General features: G+C 40.3%; 1 protein-coding gene across 2 annotated transcripts in view; it reads left to right on the top strand.

The window, feature by feature from the left end:
* The window catches only part of LOC309477267 (interferon-induced very large GTPase 1-like), a 48,849-nt gene extending 36,668 nt beyond the window's left edge, over positions 1-12,181 (top strand). Inside the window, exons 2-3 of one of the 2 annotated variants that reach the window (XR_014198595.1) lie at positions 1,359-8,987; positions 9,037-12,181. Coding sequence is in view for 1 of the 2 variants with exons in the window: in XM_082140460.1 (XP_081996586.1) it covers positions 1,359-6,168 (4,810 nt within the window). In the remaining variant the exon portion in view is untranslated. Of the gene's footprint in view, positions 1-1,358 lie in introns of both variants that reach the window. The other variant, XM_082140460.1, reaches the window with a different exon arrangement.
* The last annotated feature ends 8,145 nt before the right edge of the window (positions 12,182-20,326 follow it).

Below are 20,326 nucleotides of genomic sequence, written 5' to 3'. Positions count from 1 at the left end.
ATTTTAAAATGGCAAAAAAAATCGTATTCATTTGAAGTTATGTTCTACCAACATTATAAGGTCATAAAAAAAAAGAAAACTTCTACAAACAATTTATAAATATTTTTGAGTTAACTTTTTGAGAACATTATTAAAGCTGCAGTAGGTAACTTTTTTAAAAATTTATTTTTTACATATTTGTTAAAACTGCCATTATGTCCTGACAGTAGACTATGAGACAGGTAATCTGTGAAAAAACCAAGCTCCTCTGGCTCCTCCCAGTGGTCCTATTGCCATTTGCAGAAATACACCGCTCCCGGTCAGAAACAACCAATCAGAGCCAGGAGGAGTGTCTTAGCAGTGTCAATCAAACTCGTGTACGCGCTGATCACACCTCTCTCTCGCACAGCGCGTACCGTCGTTCAAAATCAAGATAGCCGGTGTGCCGCAGCTGTGCTAATGGCGGACAAACAACCAAATCTGCCAATTTCTTGAGTGGCACCTGCTCATACAACAAAGACAGGTAAACAGAAAAAGACAGAGGACGATAAACAAGCCCGTCGGAGCCCATTGACTCAGTGTCAAAACTCTAGCCACATAACATACAGATAAAATGTCACGCACTGTGCAAAGCAACAATTGAAACCAATTCACTGGCTTGTCATGTTGCTGAAATAATGTATTAGCAAACCTTATTTAGCATTACACATCGCTAGAATAATTACTTAGATACTGTAATGTTACCGTTATATTATCTTGCTAGCTATTTATAACTTATAGAAAGAGTGCAACGTTATGAAGTTACATTACATGTATTGCAAAATACGTAATGATTTGAGGACCAAGTTTGTAGTCAAAGTACGGGCAGGCCATAATCAATGTAAAGCATATTGTTGATGTTTCGTCCCTACCAGTGAATGTGCGATAACTGTTTATCCGCCATCATCAGTGGCCCTGCATGTTTACTAGCCTGCGCGTTCACGGCAGGCTGCGTTGTGGGGGAGGAGCTGTGGAGGGACGGCTGTAGCGCAGCAGAGAGCAAGGGGGAGTGACCTGTAAGCTGTGCTTGTTCAAATTTTCAGGCTAAGTCAACGTTTTCTAAAAACTCCCTACTGCAGCTTTAACGACCAGATAACTTTTGAATGAATGTTCTATTAATGTTACTGGAAGAACATTTGCTCATAATTTGAAAGAAACTTCGCAGAATGTTAGAAAGTTCTCCGTTATCTGGGATGCTAAAAAGTGAGACTGATAAGAGTTAACAGGTTAAAAGTGAAATCCACAAAATGCTATCTACTGTCAAATGTAAAGTTAAGACTAGAGTGATATTTAATAAAGACAAAAACAAATTAAAGTAAATGAAATGTTTGTTTCTTCAGCAGGCAGAAAACAAGCACTGTGCAACATCAGAAGTCACTACAGATCAACACCTACAACAGGAAGTGTTGGCTAAAAAAAATGAATCCATTTCACAGACTTCATCTTGAAGGCAGACATTACAATAAACTGAGAGCTACAGATATTCTTCGGTTAACATCTGCACATTCCTTACAGTCCCATGAGTCTTGTGCTGAAGAGGAGCTGATTCAGACTTTCATACAAAAACTACTGATGATGAACTACAGAGCGAGATACATTAAAACTAATGAGACCAATGAGGAAAGTAACAATGAACAAGGCAGCTATGATTCATTAAGACAAGATTCTGAGGATTTTTTTTCAAATGTATGGTCAGTGTCTAATGAAGAAATATGTAAATCTGAGCGAATTCACCCGATGGATGTTCAGATGACTGCGTTTCATTGTGCTGATGGTTTCCTTAAGCAACTGATGGTCACTAAACTGTCCCAGTGTCAGTACGCGCTGCCTCTGCTTGTTCCTGATCCGGACACACAACAGATTGAGTTTCCTCTCTGGACATTCAGACAAATCAACAAGAGCTGGAAGATGAGAAACACCAACAATGAGACAATCAGTCAAACCCATCCGATCTACAAGGCACAAACTCCAATGGTGTTGTTCTTCAGGTTTGGCTCTGTGTCTTCATCCAAGTCTCAGCTGATGAACAGTCTGATCAATGAGAAACACAACACATTCTTCCACAGGAACTGCCCAGGCAGCAGTAGAACCAGAGTCCTGATGGATGGAGTGGTGGAGATCGCCTGGTTCTGCCCCTCTGGATCAGATGATGATAAATTCACTGACTGTGTTGCGTTCTGTAATCTACACGGTGATGCAGGAGACCATGAGAAACAGCTGCAGATCCTCTCTGAAATGTCCTCAGTCAATGTTGTTCAACTATCACAAGTGGACAAGAATGACAAAAGCATGATCAAACTTGACCAACTCTACAAGGACTCAAAGCCACTCATTTGTCTTTTTACAGAGGATGAATATACTTTAAAGAAGATGAAGAAAGGGAAATTCAAGATTGGTCTGAAAGACAGAAACCAGTCAGATGTATCTGAAGAACTCAGAAGAATTATAAATGATTGTCTCTCAGAATCATCTTCCACTTTCAGACTTGAAGATGTGTCTAAACACTCAGACATAAGAGTAGATGAGGAAGATGATGATGACTGCAGGAGAGGCAGAGAAGCAGCACAGCAGATGATGAGTTTACTGGAGAAGAAAGATCTGACAGAAATCAAAGAATCATTTCTGCCTCATCAGGGGAAACTGTGGCATCAGTGGAGTCAGAAGAACAAAGACTTACATCGACCTCGAGCAAATGAGACGGAAATGGACATCAGTAAAAAACTAACAGAGATGAAGTATATCCGTGAACAGCAGCATGAATCTGACATCAGTGAGTTTATGAAGTTCTTCATTAAGGAAATGAACACAGACACTGGAGATAAGATCTATTTCATCAAATGGCTAGGAATACGCCTGGATGAATATATCTCAGCTGACCTTTCTGATCTACATCATAAGTGTAATGAAAAATGGTCAATGGTCTTAAATATGAAAGAGAATTATGATGAACCAGAAAAACTGACAGCTGAACAAGCAGAACTTGAAAGAATATCTGAGAAACGTCAAGCTGCAGCCTTTGGTGTGGAGCACATCATGAGGGAGATCGGTCAGATCTACGAATCATGTTCATCTGTGAATAAGAACAAGAAAGATCTGCAGTTTGACTTCTCTTCTCTCCCGAGTCTTGCAGCAGAGATGATGATCTCTGGATTTCCACTGGAGCTGATGGATGGAGATGCTGCTCATGTTCCTGTGATCTGGATCTCTGCTGTTCTAGATAAACTCATCCAGAAACTGGGAGACCAGAGAGTCTTTGTGCTGTCAGTTTTAGGGATTCAGAGCTCTGGGAAATCCACCATGCTGAATGCCATGTTTGGACTCCAGTTTGCCGTCAGTGCTGGCAGGTGCACCAGAGGAGCTTTCATGCAGATGGTCAGATTGTCAGACGAGATGAAAACACAGATTAACTTTGACTATATTCTGGTTGTTGATACTGAGGGTCTTCGTGCTCTAGAACTGGCTGGAAGATCAACAAGACATCATGACAATGAATTGGCAACATTTGTTGTTGGTCTTGCTAATTTAACCTTGATCAATATCTTTGGAGAAAACCCATCTGAGATGCAGGACATTCTTCAGATTGTTGTTCAGGCCTTCCTGAGGATGAAGAAGGTCAGACTGAATCCCAGGTGTGTGTTTGTGCATCAAAACGTCTCAGACGTCACAGCTGGAGAGAAAAACATGGAGGGAAGAAGACGACTGCTGCAGACACTGGATGAGATGACAAAACTTGCTGCTGAAGAGGAAGACTATGATGCAGAATGTTTCAGTGATGTTATTGACTTTGATGTTCAGAATGATGTGAAGTATTTTGCTCAGCTCTGGGAGGGCAGCCCACCGATGGCACCACCAAACCCAAAGTACTGTGAGAATATTCAAGAACTAAAGAAAACTATTATGTCTCATACCTCAAAATCACATGGAATAATGCAAATAGACTTAAAAGATCGTATTAAAGATCTCTGGGAGGCTTTACTGAAGGAACGATTTGTCTTCAGCTTCAGAAATTCGCTGGAGATTTCAGTCTACAGGAAACTGGAGACTGAATACAGCAAGTGGTCCTGGAGTCTTCGCAGTGCCATGATGGAAACTGAGAACAAACTACACATCCAAATAGAAAATGAAGCAATTCATGAGGTTGAGGAAACTGTTCTTCAAACAGAACTGAAAAAGACAAGTGAAGAAGTGGAGAAATCAATGTCAGAATTCTTTGAGAAAGACACAGATGCAGAAATACGGATTCAGTGGAAAACATCATTTGAAATCAAAATCAAAGATGTTCAGGAAAACGCTGTGAGAGAAACAAAAAAGAAATTAAATGAGATTCTTCAGCAGCGAGACCTGAAGAAAAAGATTGATGCTCAGAGAACAAATCATGAAAACACTCTCTATGAAAAGAGCAAAGAACTTCCCTTAAAACTCAAAGACAAAGTAAATGATGAAGAAACACTGAAGAAGGAGTTTGAATTGTTTTGGGAACAGAGTGTGAATAGGATTGTCTCAGACACTTCTCCAATCAAAGACATTGACATAATGAGAGATGTGAGAGATATCCTCAGTGACATCTATGAAAGTGCCCCTGTAGATCACATTAAAGAGAACAGTGAGTTCACCAAGATTTTCACTGTGTCGAGTTATTGCGAATATATTCATTTAAAAAAGTCCACAAAAAAAACAGTTACAGAGGTGGTAAAGGGTGCTTACCGAAAAGTTCAAAAAACATTTGGATACAGTCGAACTCTGTCTCCAAAGAAGGAAGCTGAAATCAAGTCATTAATCACAGATGTTGAACAGCAGACAGACAAGATGATTCAGTTATTTAACATTTCAAAGATGGGCTACAACATCAGCTGCATCCAAAAAATCACAGGTTACATCAAGAATAGAGTAACAGAACATCAGGAAGGAGTGAAATATGAGTTCAAGAAAGAATTCTTTATTGATTTGGTTCTTTCCATCTTTAAGAGAGCAAACAAGATGATCACAGACCAACACAGACTGTTTAAGGAAGCCAATGATCCTGCAATATATGTTGAGAAGAAGAGAGAAGAGTACTATAGTATTTTCCAGAAATACTGTCATATAGCAACACCAGCTCCCATTTTTGGAGAGATCATCTGTCAGAAACTTAAAGAGCCCATTGAGCAGAGTGTCTACAAGAAGACTGCCAGATATCTGGCAGGTGAAATGAAAACAAACTGTGAATCACTAAATGGTAACAGATCAAAATTGGAAAAACACATCCTGAAGACACTGGCAGAAGAGGAGGATTTTGACAAATACATGAACTACATTAATTATCCCAGAGATCATTTCAAGAGTTTCATCAGAGATGAAGTCAGTCAGTACATCACTGATAAGTTCAGTGTCACTGATTTCAAGATGAAGAAGAACATTAAACTCCTTCAGCAAAAGATCATGAAGGCAGCACATAAATCTACTCAACATGTTCAAGTGAACAGAGGAGATGTTGGTTTGTGGTTGAAGAGATTCACACGGGAGCTCTCAGGTGTGCTGATCTTCTCTGAAAAAGACCTCAGTGGAGTGAAACATGATGATGTTGATGATTTAAAACTCCTAGAAGATGTGATAAGAGACAAGCTTCCTGCTATAATTTCTGACATCATCAGTAGATTCAACACAAAGACATTTCCAGTAAAGTTGGACAGTAAGTTCAGGCCAGATGAGCTTCTGATTGAACACTTCTCTCAGTGCTGTTGGGTTCAGTGTCCGTTCTGTAAAACAGTCTGCACCAACAGCATAGAAAACCATCATGGAGAACACAGTGTTGCTTTTCATCGTAGTATTGGTCTGAATGGAATATGTTACCATAATACATCTAACTTGTCTACTCATATCTGCACATCAGCAGTAGCAAACCGCACTCATCCCAATGAAGATTTTCATCCCAATGCCTCAGATTATAAAGTACTCTGCAGAGAATACAGAAGAGCAGGAGAAGATTATGCTAACTGGAGCATCACCCCTGATCTCTCTGAACTGCCCTACTGGAAGTGGTTTGTTTGCAGATTCCAGAAAGATCTGGAAAAATACCACAAGAAAACATTTGAGGGGGAAGGAGAGATTCCAGATGAATGGAGAAAATACTCAAAACAAGAAGTTATTGAGAGTTTGGATAAATACATGTAAATCGAACAAGTAAAATACGTTTCTTATGTTTTTTTGACTCACAGAAAACTTTGAAATGAGTATCTGTTCGTCGCGTCAGTGAGTCTGATATCATATAAACCTCAGTTCACAGATTACCTATATACAAGTATATTCCTCACATCAGTATCTGTGTAGCAATCTCTACTTAAATGCTCTGTTTTTTCAGTATCCTCTTATTTTTGTTAGATTTCATGTTATTTTAGATTTAGGCTAGTATTTTATGTACCAAAGTTAATTGTTTAAATTAAGTTCATAACACAATTTTAGGAGGAACACTAAAGTCAATGAAGTCAAGGGTACTTCGGGCTCGTCTCAAAGATTATGTGAACTTGTGATTTAAGATTATTTAAATATGTTTAACGCTAGGCCGCTTTTTAATACAGCTATCACTATGTAGTGGCAATGGAGGGGGTTGTGAAGGTTTCAAACTAATGAATATACAATATAATATAATGTGTATCTTAACCAAAAATCAATATGTTGTCATTTTTATTTTAGATAGATTTGGAGTGAATAAAATGGTTTACTAATTACTTAAAAGTTAATTTCTAAAAACCTGTTTAACATGTATAAAAAGACAAATATGATATCCAATGGTACTTTCAGTGCCATCCAATAAACTCCTCCAAATGTTTATCTTTGTGTCTGCCCATCTAACTTTCTATGGTATTTAAATTTGTGCAAATTTTAAATCTGTATGCATGCAGGGATGGAAATTTTTTTTTTTTTGTTCACCTGCCACTGTGGCTGGTGGATTCCAAAATCTACCAGCCACTCAACGTTTTTAACAGCCACTTTCTTGTTTTTAACCGACAATGTGTAACTGCATGTGAAAATTAATACTACAAGATCTACAATACTTAAGCCGTTTATTCCATAGGGTAAAGTCTCAAGGAAATACTGACATTTTCAGTCGTAAACTAACCACCCAGCTAGAAATGTTTTGTTCTAAAAACGTTCTGAGAACATTACCATGAAGTTCTAATAATGTTTTCAGCGGGTAGTTTTATTTTGGTTCCCAGAATGTTCTCCTAAAACGTACACAGCAAAAACTCCAGCGATAAAAGTTAATGAGATAATTAAGTGATTAATTGAGCGATGAGTGACCATTATTGAAGACAACTGATGTTAACAAGCAGAACCACTGAAGGAGAAAAATCACGATTTTTAAGTCACCATTATGGTGCTCAGTGTTTGTTTTAGTTGGGCTCTTGACCCTTACATTTGTAACTTACAATTTTGTTTGACTGTTGTAACTGAGTTATAACTCCCAGATGAACAAAGAGAAAAGATGATCAGGCGTTGTTGGTTATGTTTTGATATAATCATCATTTGACCTGAATCACAAAACTCAATAAATCTCTGACTTAAATGTATATCGTTGATTACATCACCAAGTGATTCTACAACATAAGATCCAGAATTTTCTATTTATTCCAAAGTTGTTTTTTAAAAAAATAATAAAAAATTAGGCACAAACAGACATCAAGAATGAGTGTATGAATCTCAACAATGGTGACAAATGAAATATTTAATTAGGAAAAGGAAATTACTAAGACAATTCAGATCATAATTTATTCATAACGCAATGCATGATGGGAGCATTGAATTAGTTTTGATTGGTGGCACCCAGAATGCACTGCAACATGCTTTATTATTGTCACCATTGTTGAGATTCACAGACTGAATCTTGATGTCTGAGTGTCTAAATTAAATCTTTTGAACAGAACTTTTAAGAAATATTTTGGATTATATAGAAAATGCTACAAATCGTATGCTATAAAACCACTAGGCTTCTGAAATCAACACTCTCTAAACATTAGTCCTCTGATTTAAATCACTTTGGACAAAAGCATCTGCTAAATGACTAAGTGTATATGAGTTTAGTGATTCAGGTCAAATTATGATTACGTCAAAACATAACCAACACCACCTGATCACCTTTTATCTTTGTTCATCTGAGAGTTATAACTCAGATACAACAGCCAGACAAAATCTAAAGTTATTAGATTAAGGGTCAAGAGGCCAACTAAAGCAAACACTAATCACCATAATGGTAACTTAAAATTAGATTTTCTCTTTTGGTGATTCTGCTTGTTAACATCAGGTGTCTTCAATAATGGTCAATCATCACACAATTAATCACTTAATTATCTCATTCATTTTAACACTCTTCGGTGTTCCTTTAACACTCATATTTTAACACTTTAACCCTTTGAGTGTGGAGTCAAATAAACTCCCAGGAGAGTTAATTTAACACTGGAGTTTTTGCTGTGTAGGATAACATTCTCTAAAAACATCCTCAAAATATTACATTTAAAATGTTATATCTTAGTTTACATTTAACCTTATAGAAACATTATTTGGAATGAGAAAACATCCTTAAAACATTCTTTGAACATTACATTCAAATGTTTTCTTTAAAACATTAACCAAACTTGTAGGGAATGTTAGCCAACGTTCTGAGAACGTTCCCTGCTAGCTGGGCAATCGTGGGACTCCCCATTGTCTGCTTTTCTCCATTGTTCTTTAAAAAAAAGTTTTTTTACCTTCGCCTCTTTGTCCACTGTCTCCTGAGATGTTTTCTCTGCAGACCTCTTAATACCTGCGATGTAACGCCACATTTTTTTGAAGGTGTGCCTCCTCTAAAAGTGTCCGGGTGAAACAGCATGCTACTTTTATTTACCCGCCATGGTGGCTGGTAGGTGAAGCGAGTTTACCAGCCACAACACAAAATCACCCACATTTGGCTGGTGCTAATTTCCATCCCTGAATGCATGTGTTTGTGATTAAGTCAAGTCAAGTCAAGTCAAGTTTATTTGTATAGTGCTTTTTAAGTACAAGAAGAAAACAAAAATAAACTTAATGTATTCATGTGAATTTAGTTACCTCTTTGTGCGTGTGGCTAACAAGCTCCAGAGCAGGTTTTGTTTTGGGTAATAAATCTCAAAACGAAATTGGACCAATAAGTTGGGAGCATTAAGTGACTATTGTCTGATGCAATAAAGTCACTCCTCCAAATTATCTTGCTTCAAATTATGGGTCACTTCACAGGGAGGGATTAATTTATAGATTAACAAATAATATTAAGCTTTTAGTTTAGATGAATAGAAATACAGGTAATTCTTTAGATTATAGCCCACAATTTACAACGCAAGTAAGGTGAATATACAGCATACTTTTGCCGTAAATTCTGCTGTCCTGCAGTGTTCAGATCAAACCTCAATCGAAAATTTTAAAGTAATCCTAATCACCTTGATTAGCAAATTATTAGAAGAGATTAGAAAACACTGAAGCAGTGCTGCAGTTGACGAGATAATTAAGTAATGATTAATGTTGAAGTTTTGTTGGAAGGATCTTTGATACAATGAGATACAATGTGCTCATGTGATGGTGGCCCAATTCATCAATCGTATCCAAAGTGCAGATAACAGAGATTAAGATAATTGTGTTATTAATACATGCAAGTTTCGCATTACTAATAATAGGGTTTTTTTATTTACCCCAAAAATACTAAACAATAGAAACCAAAATGTTAACAACTAGGCCTATAAAAGAGATCAACAAAATTTAACTATGCTCAAAACAGCATACAACAAAACAGGATATGAACTGATCAAACTGAATGAGACACAAGGGAACATATATAGTGGCTTGGCCAAACCAATTTACACATAAGGGGAAAACAAAATGGACGACAAATACAACTACAACAAAGTAAAACAATCTAAACCCAAAATCTCCCTCCAACATGGCAGAACATGGTATGGTTTGATTGGAAGGCCACAGGATATCACAGTCCTCCACTCTTGGCCATGCCTTTCTTCACCCAGGACAGACCTCTCTCCAACATGGTAACAAAGAAACAATGATAATAGAACAGAAAATATTTACATAACCCTACAATGTGAAAATGTGTGCACTCCATTTAAAGATGCCCTAGATTGTGTTGAAATAATATTTTAATTGTGTCTCTGATATCTACATAGAGGGTATGTGGCTTATTTAAGGGCATTTAAAATGTCCAGATATGGTTTTACAGGTCCATTTTCAACTCTAGAAATTGGCCCTAGAATGAAATGGTCTGTTTTTACCTTATTTGGAAGGATCATGAATAGTAATGAGGAGTTCTGCTCTGATTGGCTGTTTCACTGCGGGCTCATTACAGTAGCTCAGAGTGACAGCAAACAGGTCCCTGATGTCCAGCGTGACAATGGAGAGATTAGGCGTTCAACCGTACATTTTTGAGCCTGTTTCAGATGAAGATGCCAATTTTGAGGAACAACCAGTTGTTTTAAGATTGGAAATGGACGCTTTTGAGTGGTAAGTTTTTTATTTTCAGTAAAACTTAACTGTCACGTCAATTCTAGAACTTCCACCTAAACGTTAACTAGCATATAGCATTAACTTTACACGTTAACTCATAACGTCAGCAGTCACAAATTTTTTTTTAGCATGGTAAAAACATGTAAATTATTATAATGTCACCGTATAATTTTACAATGATAGGTTTTTCACGTTGAATCAAGAACAAAAAACAGCGAACTGTGTAGCACGTGAATGTGTTGTTTGGAAAGTATTGGAATACATGTATATTATACCTGAAATAAACTATGTGATCTGTGTTTTGAAATCATGACTTGTTTGGTATTGTTTGGGGTGTGGCTAACTGCAAAAATAACTTTACCTGTGTACTAAAACATGGCTTGTGTGCGGTATTACCATTGCTGGCTGTTACCCTGCCTTGCTGGTTGTTCATCCTGTGTGGCTTGGGCCATCACAAGTTCACTAAAAGATTTGGGAAAAGTACAGAAAAACTAAATCATGGCTGAACATTGGATTCTTCTACATAAACGAGGGTTTATTACGGTTCATCAGGATGGTGAAGTTTAACCCACCGGACAGCTTTTGCTTCGAGAGACCAGCAGAATCGGCTAACTGGAATAAGCAGTTTACACAAAGAACAGCGACAAAATCTTTCATCCTCTTCCTTTTTGAACAATCAGAGCACTGCGAGTTCGAGTCTGCTCATGAGGAACACATTAGAGACCGAAACATGGTAAGAATCCACGCAAGTAGTAGCTTACCCCAAACCTCACACTTGAAATGATGGTGCAAGAAGAGAGGTAGCTCACAAAAGACACGTCGGAAGCAACATGCTCCAGAGCTAAAGTTTAAACAACGGTCCATGGACAACGAAACAGAAAAAAGTATGCGGCAGATGTGAAAAAGAAATGCAAAAAATATATATATAATCTGACTGTCCAGCATTGAAGTCCTCATGCAACAGATGTAGGAAAACAGGGTATTGGGAAAAGAAGTGCAAAAGCAAAGTGGTGAGTGAAGTAAGAGATTGTGAAGAATATTTGATATGTGAATTATCACTTTCTAGGTTCAGTTGATAGCACAACTTCAAACAGTGAATAACTGTGCGACTAGGGCTGGGTATCGATTCAGATGTTTCGATTCGATTTCGATTAGCAAGCTCTCAATTCGATTCGATTCTCGATTCGATTTTCGATTTCGATTCTAAATTCGATTTCGATTCCCGATTCGACTCAATGAATATACAGTAGATTTAATACAAATCCTATATTTATAAAAAAGAACAGTGAACATAAGTTTACCAGTGGTTAATTCATATAAAGAAATTAAGAGCCACAAACCCGTATATTAAACTCGTTTTATTTTAGGTACACTTGGGTACATTAAAACAGAAGCCAACTCTATATTTCAAATGGATACAATGAATAGACAGGATTTTTGCATGCCTTGATCAAACAGGATCAGGTTATTTTAGGTTTAAGATAAAACACACATACAATCTCACAGCATTAGCTGTAACATGGAGGCTGCAAGCCTATGAACAGTGTAGGAAAGCTAATACTGGCTTTTGGGTGATAGATAAATAAATATGGGAAAAAATCGATTTGTGGCCTTTGAGAATCGATTTTGAATTGACCACATTTTAAAAAACGATTAATCGAAAAATCTATTTTTTTGCCCAGCCCTATGTGCGACTAGAGATTGGTAGTATCCGGTGCTGATGTGTGTATTATCATCATCTCAGCATCCCAGATAGCTTAGAAGAACTGGATATTGCGACAGAAACTTTTAACTCTCTCTTTTTCAGTACTTTAGACACAGTTGCTCCTTTACGCTTAAAGAAGATTAAAGATGGCAGCATTTTTAAGCTTTCGGACGCAGCGTAGTTGTTGTGTTTATGCTCATCTCTTCGCTTCTTTCTGTTCTTGTTGTTGCTCTTTGTGATTCTACTTGTTAACAGCAGGCGTTCATCATTTATGCTCAATCATCACTTGACTTAATTTAATTAACGTTAATTTCACACTGGGGATTTTGTTGTGTGGTTCAAGCAGGCATGTACTGGCCATCGGGAGTACTGGGACTTTCGGGTCGAGTAGTGGGCCGATCGTATGGAATTAATTTTGATCCAATAATAATGAACGTAACTTTTCAAGAAACTAATGAAAATATAAATTGAAACTGAATAAAATATCTTTGAAACTGAAAAAGAATAAATCGCAGGCAAATTTTTTGACTTCATTTTTAATACACTGCATGTTTTGCTAACTATTTCTCATATTTCGTTCGCTGATCTGAACTTACAAATGCGCTTCCAGAGATTTCATTTACGCTTCTGAAGTTTTCGTTTACGCTCCCAGAGTTTTCGTTTGCTGTTCTGACACATTTCTCTCGTGGGGGCGGGGCTAGTAGCAGTGTGCTCTTATTGGCTACTGAGTTTTTGATTGACAGCTTCTTCACCTGGAAGTGAAGACGTCAGTGCTGTATTTATGTGTGGATGTGAGCGTCTGTTAGCGCAGCTTTCTATTTCATTTTAATGATATTAAGTTTATATCTGTATTTTTTTGCTGCTACACTATATTGTTGAGATGATTTCTTATAGAAGGAATAGTACAGACGAATGATATCATTATCATTAGCCATCGTCGCTATAAGGTTACTGGATAGCCTTCTCGTGGTAAGTCAGATTTATTTATTTTTAATCAATACTATAGCCTACTAATACTATTTATAATACAGTACTGGCTTTTTTCAGGTGAGAGCCCATAACATTATACAGCTGTGTTGTCTTGATTTAACTTACCCCAATCATTACATGACTTGTTTATCTACATTCGGTTACAGTCTTCGATTATATCATATTTCTCCCCAGCCACCCCAAACAACATTGTGCTAGAGTACTGTACAGTATATGTACTGTAGCCTACAGTACAAAAAGTACTGTATCAGTCAATTATGCCATTGGACCAGAGCGCTGTCAATCACTGCCTGATTCAACTTTGGCAATGTAAAGCCTTTTTTTTACCATGCCAATAAAGCTATTTAAACCTGAATTTCTCAATTGCTGATTAATTTGCGATGCAGAGTTTTTGAAAGAGGAGAGAAACGACTTGACCACAGAACACATCTCTGTTCATATTAATAAACACTCAATTATTTTGAAGTATCTTGAAAATTATTTAATTATTTTGAAATTATTTATTCTGATTACTTTTGTGTGATAAAGATGACTGATAGATAAAGCTATTATATGTAGCTAGTATGAGTAAATGCTTTTTCTGTGTCCATATTTGACTAATAATAATGCCAGAAATTGCACTTCAAATGAACATTTCTGAGAAAAATGTTTAATCTTTAATAGTCTTTAATAATAAATATATGTCCAAATTAAAACCTTAATACATGCAAGAAATTATGACTGAAAACATCCAGCAACTGGGGAATACACAGCCATGGATATATGTTTATAGGGGTATACAGCCATCTACTGGTTACACAACAGTATTACATATGATAAATTCTTCATGACTCCCGAGGTAAATATTTAAGCTAGTACTGTAAAATCCCTTAAAACATTTATATAATTTGTTTGGAAAAAATATTGTAAATCTGCAACTTGTTACTGTATGTGGGGGTTCAAAGTAGTTTGTATTGTTAGATTATAATTCATTTCCTCTCTCATTTTCCAGGAGTGGAGCAACTTTTCCATAAACAAAATTCTGATGCTGACACAGAGGATGGAGTGATAGTACCAGAGATGTCCCTATCAGACAATAATCTTACTTTGTTCAGACACATCACCTTTGAATGACTGGGATCTTGATCTTCAGACACCTTGCACTTTATTCTTATTAGTCTATGCTGATCTTGGATTAGCATACCAACAGCATATGAATGTTAAGGGCATAGTTCACCCAAAAATACAATTCTCACTTATTTTACTCACCCTCATGCTGTCCCAGATGCATTTTACTTTCTTTCTACAGATAAACACGAATTAAGATTATAAGGAAAGTAATCCATCTCTGTGAGTCCTAAAGACGCTTTAAAAACCACACACAGTGTCAGTGAGCGTGACGGTAATCCATGCGACCTCAGTGAATGAATCAATGCCTTCTGAAGTCAAACAATATAGGCTAGATAAAAGAAATACTAATAATGTAAACTGTTTTAACTATTAAAAATCACTTCCGACCAACTGTCTTGCGTACATGGGTAACAATCCATTTGTATTATGGACTCACAGAGATGGATTATTTCCTTAAAAATCTTTGTCTATGTTTATGTGAAGAAGAAAGTCATATACTTCTGGGATGGCATGAAGGAGTAAATGATGAGAGAATTCAAATTTTTTGGGTGGACTATCCTTGTACTGCTTGTGTCCAGTCACTGCTTTGTTACTTGTACTGCAACAGGAACTGTTCAAAGAATCATTGCAACATTTAATTTGTAAATTTTATGTAAATTTTATTGTAATTTTTCATTTTGTATAGTAATGTATATGATGAGAATACTGTACATGTAGGCCTATATTATGCAGTTAATGTTTTGTGAATTCTGGTCTTTCCTGTCACAACATAATTGCATCCAAGACCTTCACTTAAAGAATGTAATCTGTGAATTCATTAATTGAATTCATATTTTCAATTACATTAATTTAACTGGTTGTATAAGTCACAATTGAAATGGTTGATGATTGTTAAAATATATTTACAATTTTAAATCTTAGAAGGTAGTATTAATTAAATGAAATAACTAAATGCAATTATCAGTTAAAAAAAATGGCAACAAGAACATTCTTTGTGTGACATATGTAATGAAATGCCCTTTGAGGTCTGTATCATCTGACAGCAGGCCACGATTGTGATTTTCATATTGTTTAAATTCCTCTTATTTAAGTGATAATTAATTTTGATGGTGTAAATGTATATCATGCTAACAATGAGTAGTGTGATGGCCATGGTTGCCAACCTTGATTAACATTACCTGAAGTGAAACTTTCTTGACGGCTGAATATATCACACACGTTTGCTAGTATTCTCTTTAAATTGTAACAGCTCAACCTAATCAGAGCCTAACAAGCAAACGAATCATCAGGAATAAACAAATATTCTCCGAAAACATTGGACACTATACAATATTTTAAGTATTATATACAGTACTTTAATGTAATATTACACCTGAATAGACTGAATAGATCTCTTGTGCTCCTAAAAGCTTCTGTCGACAAAGTAGTAGCAGCAGGTAAATACAGATAAAATTAAAAAACAAACCTTAATATCATTAAAATGAAATAGAAAGCTGCGCTTATAGACGCTCAAATCCACACATAAACACAGCACTGACGTCTTCACTTCCAGGTGAAGAAGCTGTCAATCAAAAACTCAGTAGCCAATAAGAGCACACTGCTACTAGCCCCGCCCCCACGAGAGAAATGTGTCAGAACAGCAAACGAAAACTCTGGGAGCGTATACGAAAACGCCTCGGTTACGACTGTAACCTCGGTTCCCTGAAGAGGGAACGAGCGTTGCGTCGAAAACTGACGCTATGGGAACGCTTTGCGTGATGACGTCTTGAAGCACATGTAAAATCAGTCCAATGGTGTGGCGGAACGTCAGAGGCGGGTGACGTCACGTACCAGGAAGCTATAAAAGCCGGCCCGAAACAGAAAACGAAAGCTTCGTAAAAGTCTGAAGTTGAGCTGACAGGCATAAAGGAGATATGGCAGGGCGACGCAACGCTCGTTCCCTCTTCAGGGAACCGAGGTTACAGTCGTAACCGAGGCGTTCCCTTTCAAGGGAACTCCCGTTGCGTCGAAAACTGACGCTATGGGAACGTCTATACCAACGCCTCCATAGCTACAAATGTCTGTCCTGTGTGTAATCATGTGAGCAGCACTAAGAAGACAAAACATGAGACCCTAGAGTAGAGTCTAAATCCAGAGAGTAGAACCTGACGAAGGTGTGCGGTGAGGACCAGCCTGCCGCATCACAGACGTCCTGTAACGATACTCCTGATATAAGGGCCTTAGAGGCCGCCATACTCCTAGTAGAGAGCGACCGGACAGCCAAAGGAGAAGGCTGTCCAGCCGCCTCATAAGCCAGTGATATAGTCTCAACCACCCACTTGCTCATCCTTTGCTTAGACACTGGACCTCCCTTGTTAGGGGAGCAAAAGTCCCTTTTACGCCACAGGGCAGCTCTGTGGACATACGCGTCTAACGCCCGAACAGGGCAAAGCAAATTATTCGCCTCCTGGTCCGATTTCGAAAGGGAGGAGGACCTCCAAGTGCCACGAAGGAAACGAGATACCAAGGGGTCTTTCCCCACAGACATTCCACCCAAAGGACTGTGGTAAGCACCTATGGCCGCCACATAGACCTTTAAAGTGGACGGGGTCAGACCTGCAGTGAACCGTTCCTGCAGGAACTCCAGCACTGTACCAATTGGGCAGTGGACTGGGTCCAACCGACGGTCACTACACCAAGAAGTGAATACTCTCCACTTCAGGGCATAAAGTTTCCTCGTGGAGGGAGCTTGGACTGTAGAATGGTCTCAACAACCTCGGTTGAGAGACCTGACTCTATGAGCTGGGCCCCCTCAGAGGCCAAGCCCACAGGTTCCACAGTTCTGGGCGGGGGTGAAATATTGAGCCCCCTGCTTGGGACAGAAGGTCCCTCCTGACGGGTAGCTCCAGAGGATGCCCGTCGAGGAGGGACACAAGATCGGGAAACCATACTCTGCCCGGCCAGCGCGGGGCTATAAAAAGCAGGCAAACCCGGTCCCTGCGAACTCTTTCCAGAACTCCCGGGAGCAGAGCAACTGGGGGAAAGGCGTACAGACGTAGCCTCGGCCACGTCTGTACCATAGCATCCAGTCCCAGAGGAGCTGGATGCGTGAAGGAGAACCAAAGTGGACAGTGAGACGTCTCTCGAGACGCAAACAGATCCACTTATAATTTCCATATCAGCTCCACCACCTCGGGGGTGGAGCCACCATTGCCCGGGCCTCGGCCCCTGTCACGACAGAGTGTCTGCTCCTATATTCTGGACCCCGGGGATGTAGGCTGCCTTGAGTGACAGCAACTTCCCCTGGGACCACAAGAGGATATGGCATGCCAGCGCAAACCCCCTTGAAATAGGCGACTACCGACGTGTTGTCCGTATGTACTATACATGGTGTCCCCTGAGACCTGTGATAAAGCTCCTCAGAGCCCGGAAGACAGCTAACATCTCTAGGCTATAGAATGCCAGGAACGATGATGGTCTTCCCACAGACCTTGAGATGAGCGACCCTCAGGATCGCTCCCCAACCCGTGAGGGAAGCATCCGTCGTTAGCAGTTTGCGACGACAAGGAGCTCCCAGCACTGGGCCCTGGGACAGGAACCAAGGTTTCTTCCACATAACCAAGGCACGTAGGCATCACCGCGTGACCTTGATTGTGCGAAATGGGTTGCCCCTCGGGGAAAAACCCTCTGGTCCTGAGCCACCACTGCAGGGGCCTCATGTGCAGCAGTCCAAAAGGTATCCCGTTGGAAGCTGCTGCCATGAGACCCAACAGTCTCTGGAACTGTTTGACAGTGAGTAGCTGGCCTAGCTTTACACTTCTCACAGCTGCCAGGATGGAATCGAAGCGTGGCGATGACAGGCGCGCCTGCATCGACACTGAATCCCAAACCACGCCTAAAAAAGTGGTCCTCTAAAATGGAGAAAGCACACTCTTCTTGGCGTTCAGCCGTAACCCCAACTCTTTCATATGGGCGAGAACAACATCTCGATGTTGAACCGCCATCTAATGCGACTGAGCTAAAATCAACCAATCGTCGATGTAGTTCGTGATGCGAATACCCAGGAGGCGCAGAGGCGCCAGAGCTGCATCCACGCATTTGGTGAAAGTGCGGGGTGATAAAGCCAGGCCGAATGGAAGAACTCGATATTGGTATGCTTTGCCCCCGAAAGCAAACCTCAGGAACTTCCAATGACACGGACGGATGGAAATATGCGTCCTTGAGGTCTATCGAGACAAACCAGTCCTCGGACCTGATCTGTGGCACGATTTGTCTCAAGGTTAACATTTTGAACTTGAGCTGCATGGCTGACTCGTACAGAACTCGAAGATCTAAAATGGGACGCAATCCCCCGTCCTTTTTTGGAACTATGAAGTACCGGCTGTAAAACCCGGTTTCCCTGTTGGAGGGGGGTACATATTCTATGGCCCCTTTCTCTAACAGAGTGTTTACTTCCTGTTCCATAACCAGAACCTGCTCGGGGCCCACCACTGTGGGCAGGACCCCCCGAGAAACATTTGACAGTAGCTTCCACGCTGTCAAAGATTCTACTAGAGGTACCAGTCTCTCGAGACTGGTTTCTGGATTTTGTTGCTGTTGAGTAGTCGGTTCGTCGCCCTGTAACGGCGCACCGGCAGGGAACGACCAAACAGACTGCTCCAGCACCCTCCTCAGAGGGGGCGGGCATCCCGAGGCCACTACGTTTCCGGGTGGACCTTGAGATATGTGCTCGCCGGAGACCGCTGCGCCCTGTAACACCGGAGGCGGCAGGGTTGGCAGACCGGTCCCCTGAGGGCACCGAAGAGAGACGGCACCGTATTTTTCTCCTGCTGTTGAGTAGTCGGTTCGTCGCCCTGTAACGGCGCACCGGCAGGGAACGACCAAACAGACTGCTCTAGCACCCTCCTCAGAGGGGGCGGGCATCCCGAGGCCACTACGTTTCCGGGTGGACCTTGAGATATGTGCTCGCCGGAGACCGCTGCGCCCTGTAACACCAGAGGTGGCAGGGTTGGCAGAACGGTCCCCTGAGGGCACCGAAGAGAGACGGGCACCGTGAAAAGAGGTGTTAACCGCTCTGCTTCAGGGGGACTACCCTCATTTGTCCTGAGCCCTCAGACATCAGGACTTTTTCCCCAGCAGCCTTCTTGGCGGTAATAACGGTCCGCAGATCCGTTTTACCCCTCGAAGACTGCTGGGTTTGAGAGCGCCCTCCGTGTCCCCGAGATTTTTGTGGGGGAGCACGAGAGGACACACTCTGTTTTTGAGTGGCACGATGTTCAGCGCTCTTTTTAGAGGAGTGAGGCTGCTCCCGCTCAGCAGCCTCAATGAAAGAACGGCGGGGGAGAAGTTTTTGTAATGCAGCTGCGTGTTTAGCAGCTTCCTGAGATTTAGCTACCGCACTGTTTACTGCATCACCAAATAAACCAACAGTGGAAACCGGAGCATCTAAGAGAACGTGCTTTTCTTTCTCTTTTATATCGCTCAAATTGAGCCACAGATGCCTCTCAGTGGCCACCAGGGCTGCCATAGACCGCCCGATTGATTTAGCGGTCTCCTTGGTGGCCCTGAGAGACAGATCTGTGGCTCTGCGTAGTTCAGCCACTGTGTCAGGACCAATTCCCCCGCCCTCCTCTAAATCCCCCAATAATTCTGCCTGATAGGCTTGCATAATAGACATCGTATGCAGACACGCTGCAGCTTGACCAGCGGCTGCATACGATTTATGAACCAGAGATGATGTGAATTTTACTGGCTTAGAGGGAAGTGAAGGAGCTTTCAGGGAAGATGCCGTTGCTGGAGAGAGATAGCTCGCAAGCGTCTCCTCCACCTTCGGCATCTCCCCATAACCATATTCTTTATATTTGTGAATGGAAGAATAGTGGGATGTTTGTGGTGCATACACTCTGTATGAAACCGGTTTTTCCCACGATTTCGACACCTCGGTGTGGAGATCGGGGAAAAACGGAAGGCTTCTTCGCTGAGGCTGTGTACGAGATGGCAGGAAGCGTTCGTCGAGCTTACTTTTCG

This window comes from Leuciscus leuciscus, assembly GCF_965113295.1.
Source record: "Leuciscus leuciscus genome assembly, chromosome: 1".
NCBI classification, from domain to species: Eukaryota; Metazoa; Chordata; class Actinopteri; order Cypriniformes; family Leuciscidae; genus Leuciscus; species Leuciscus leuciscus.
Note: the sequence above shows the minus strand (reverse complement) of the source record. Positions and strands in the feature narration are given on the sequence as shown.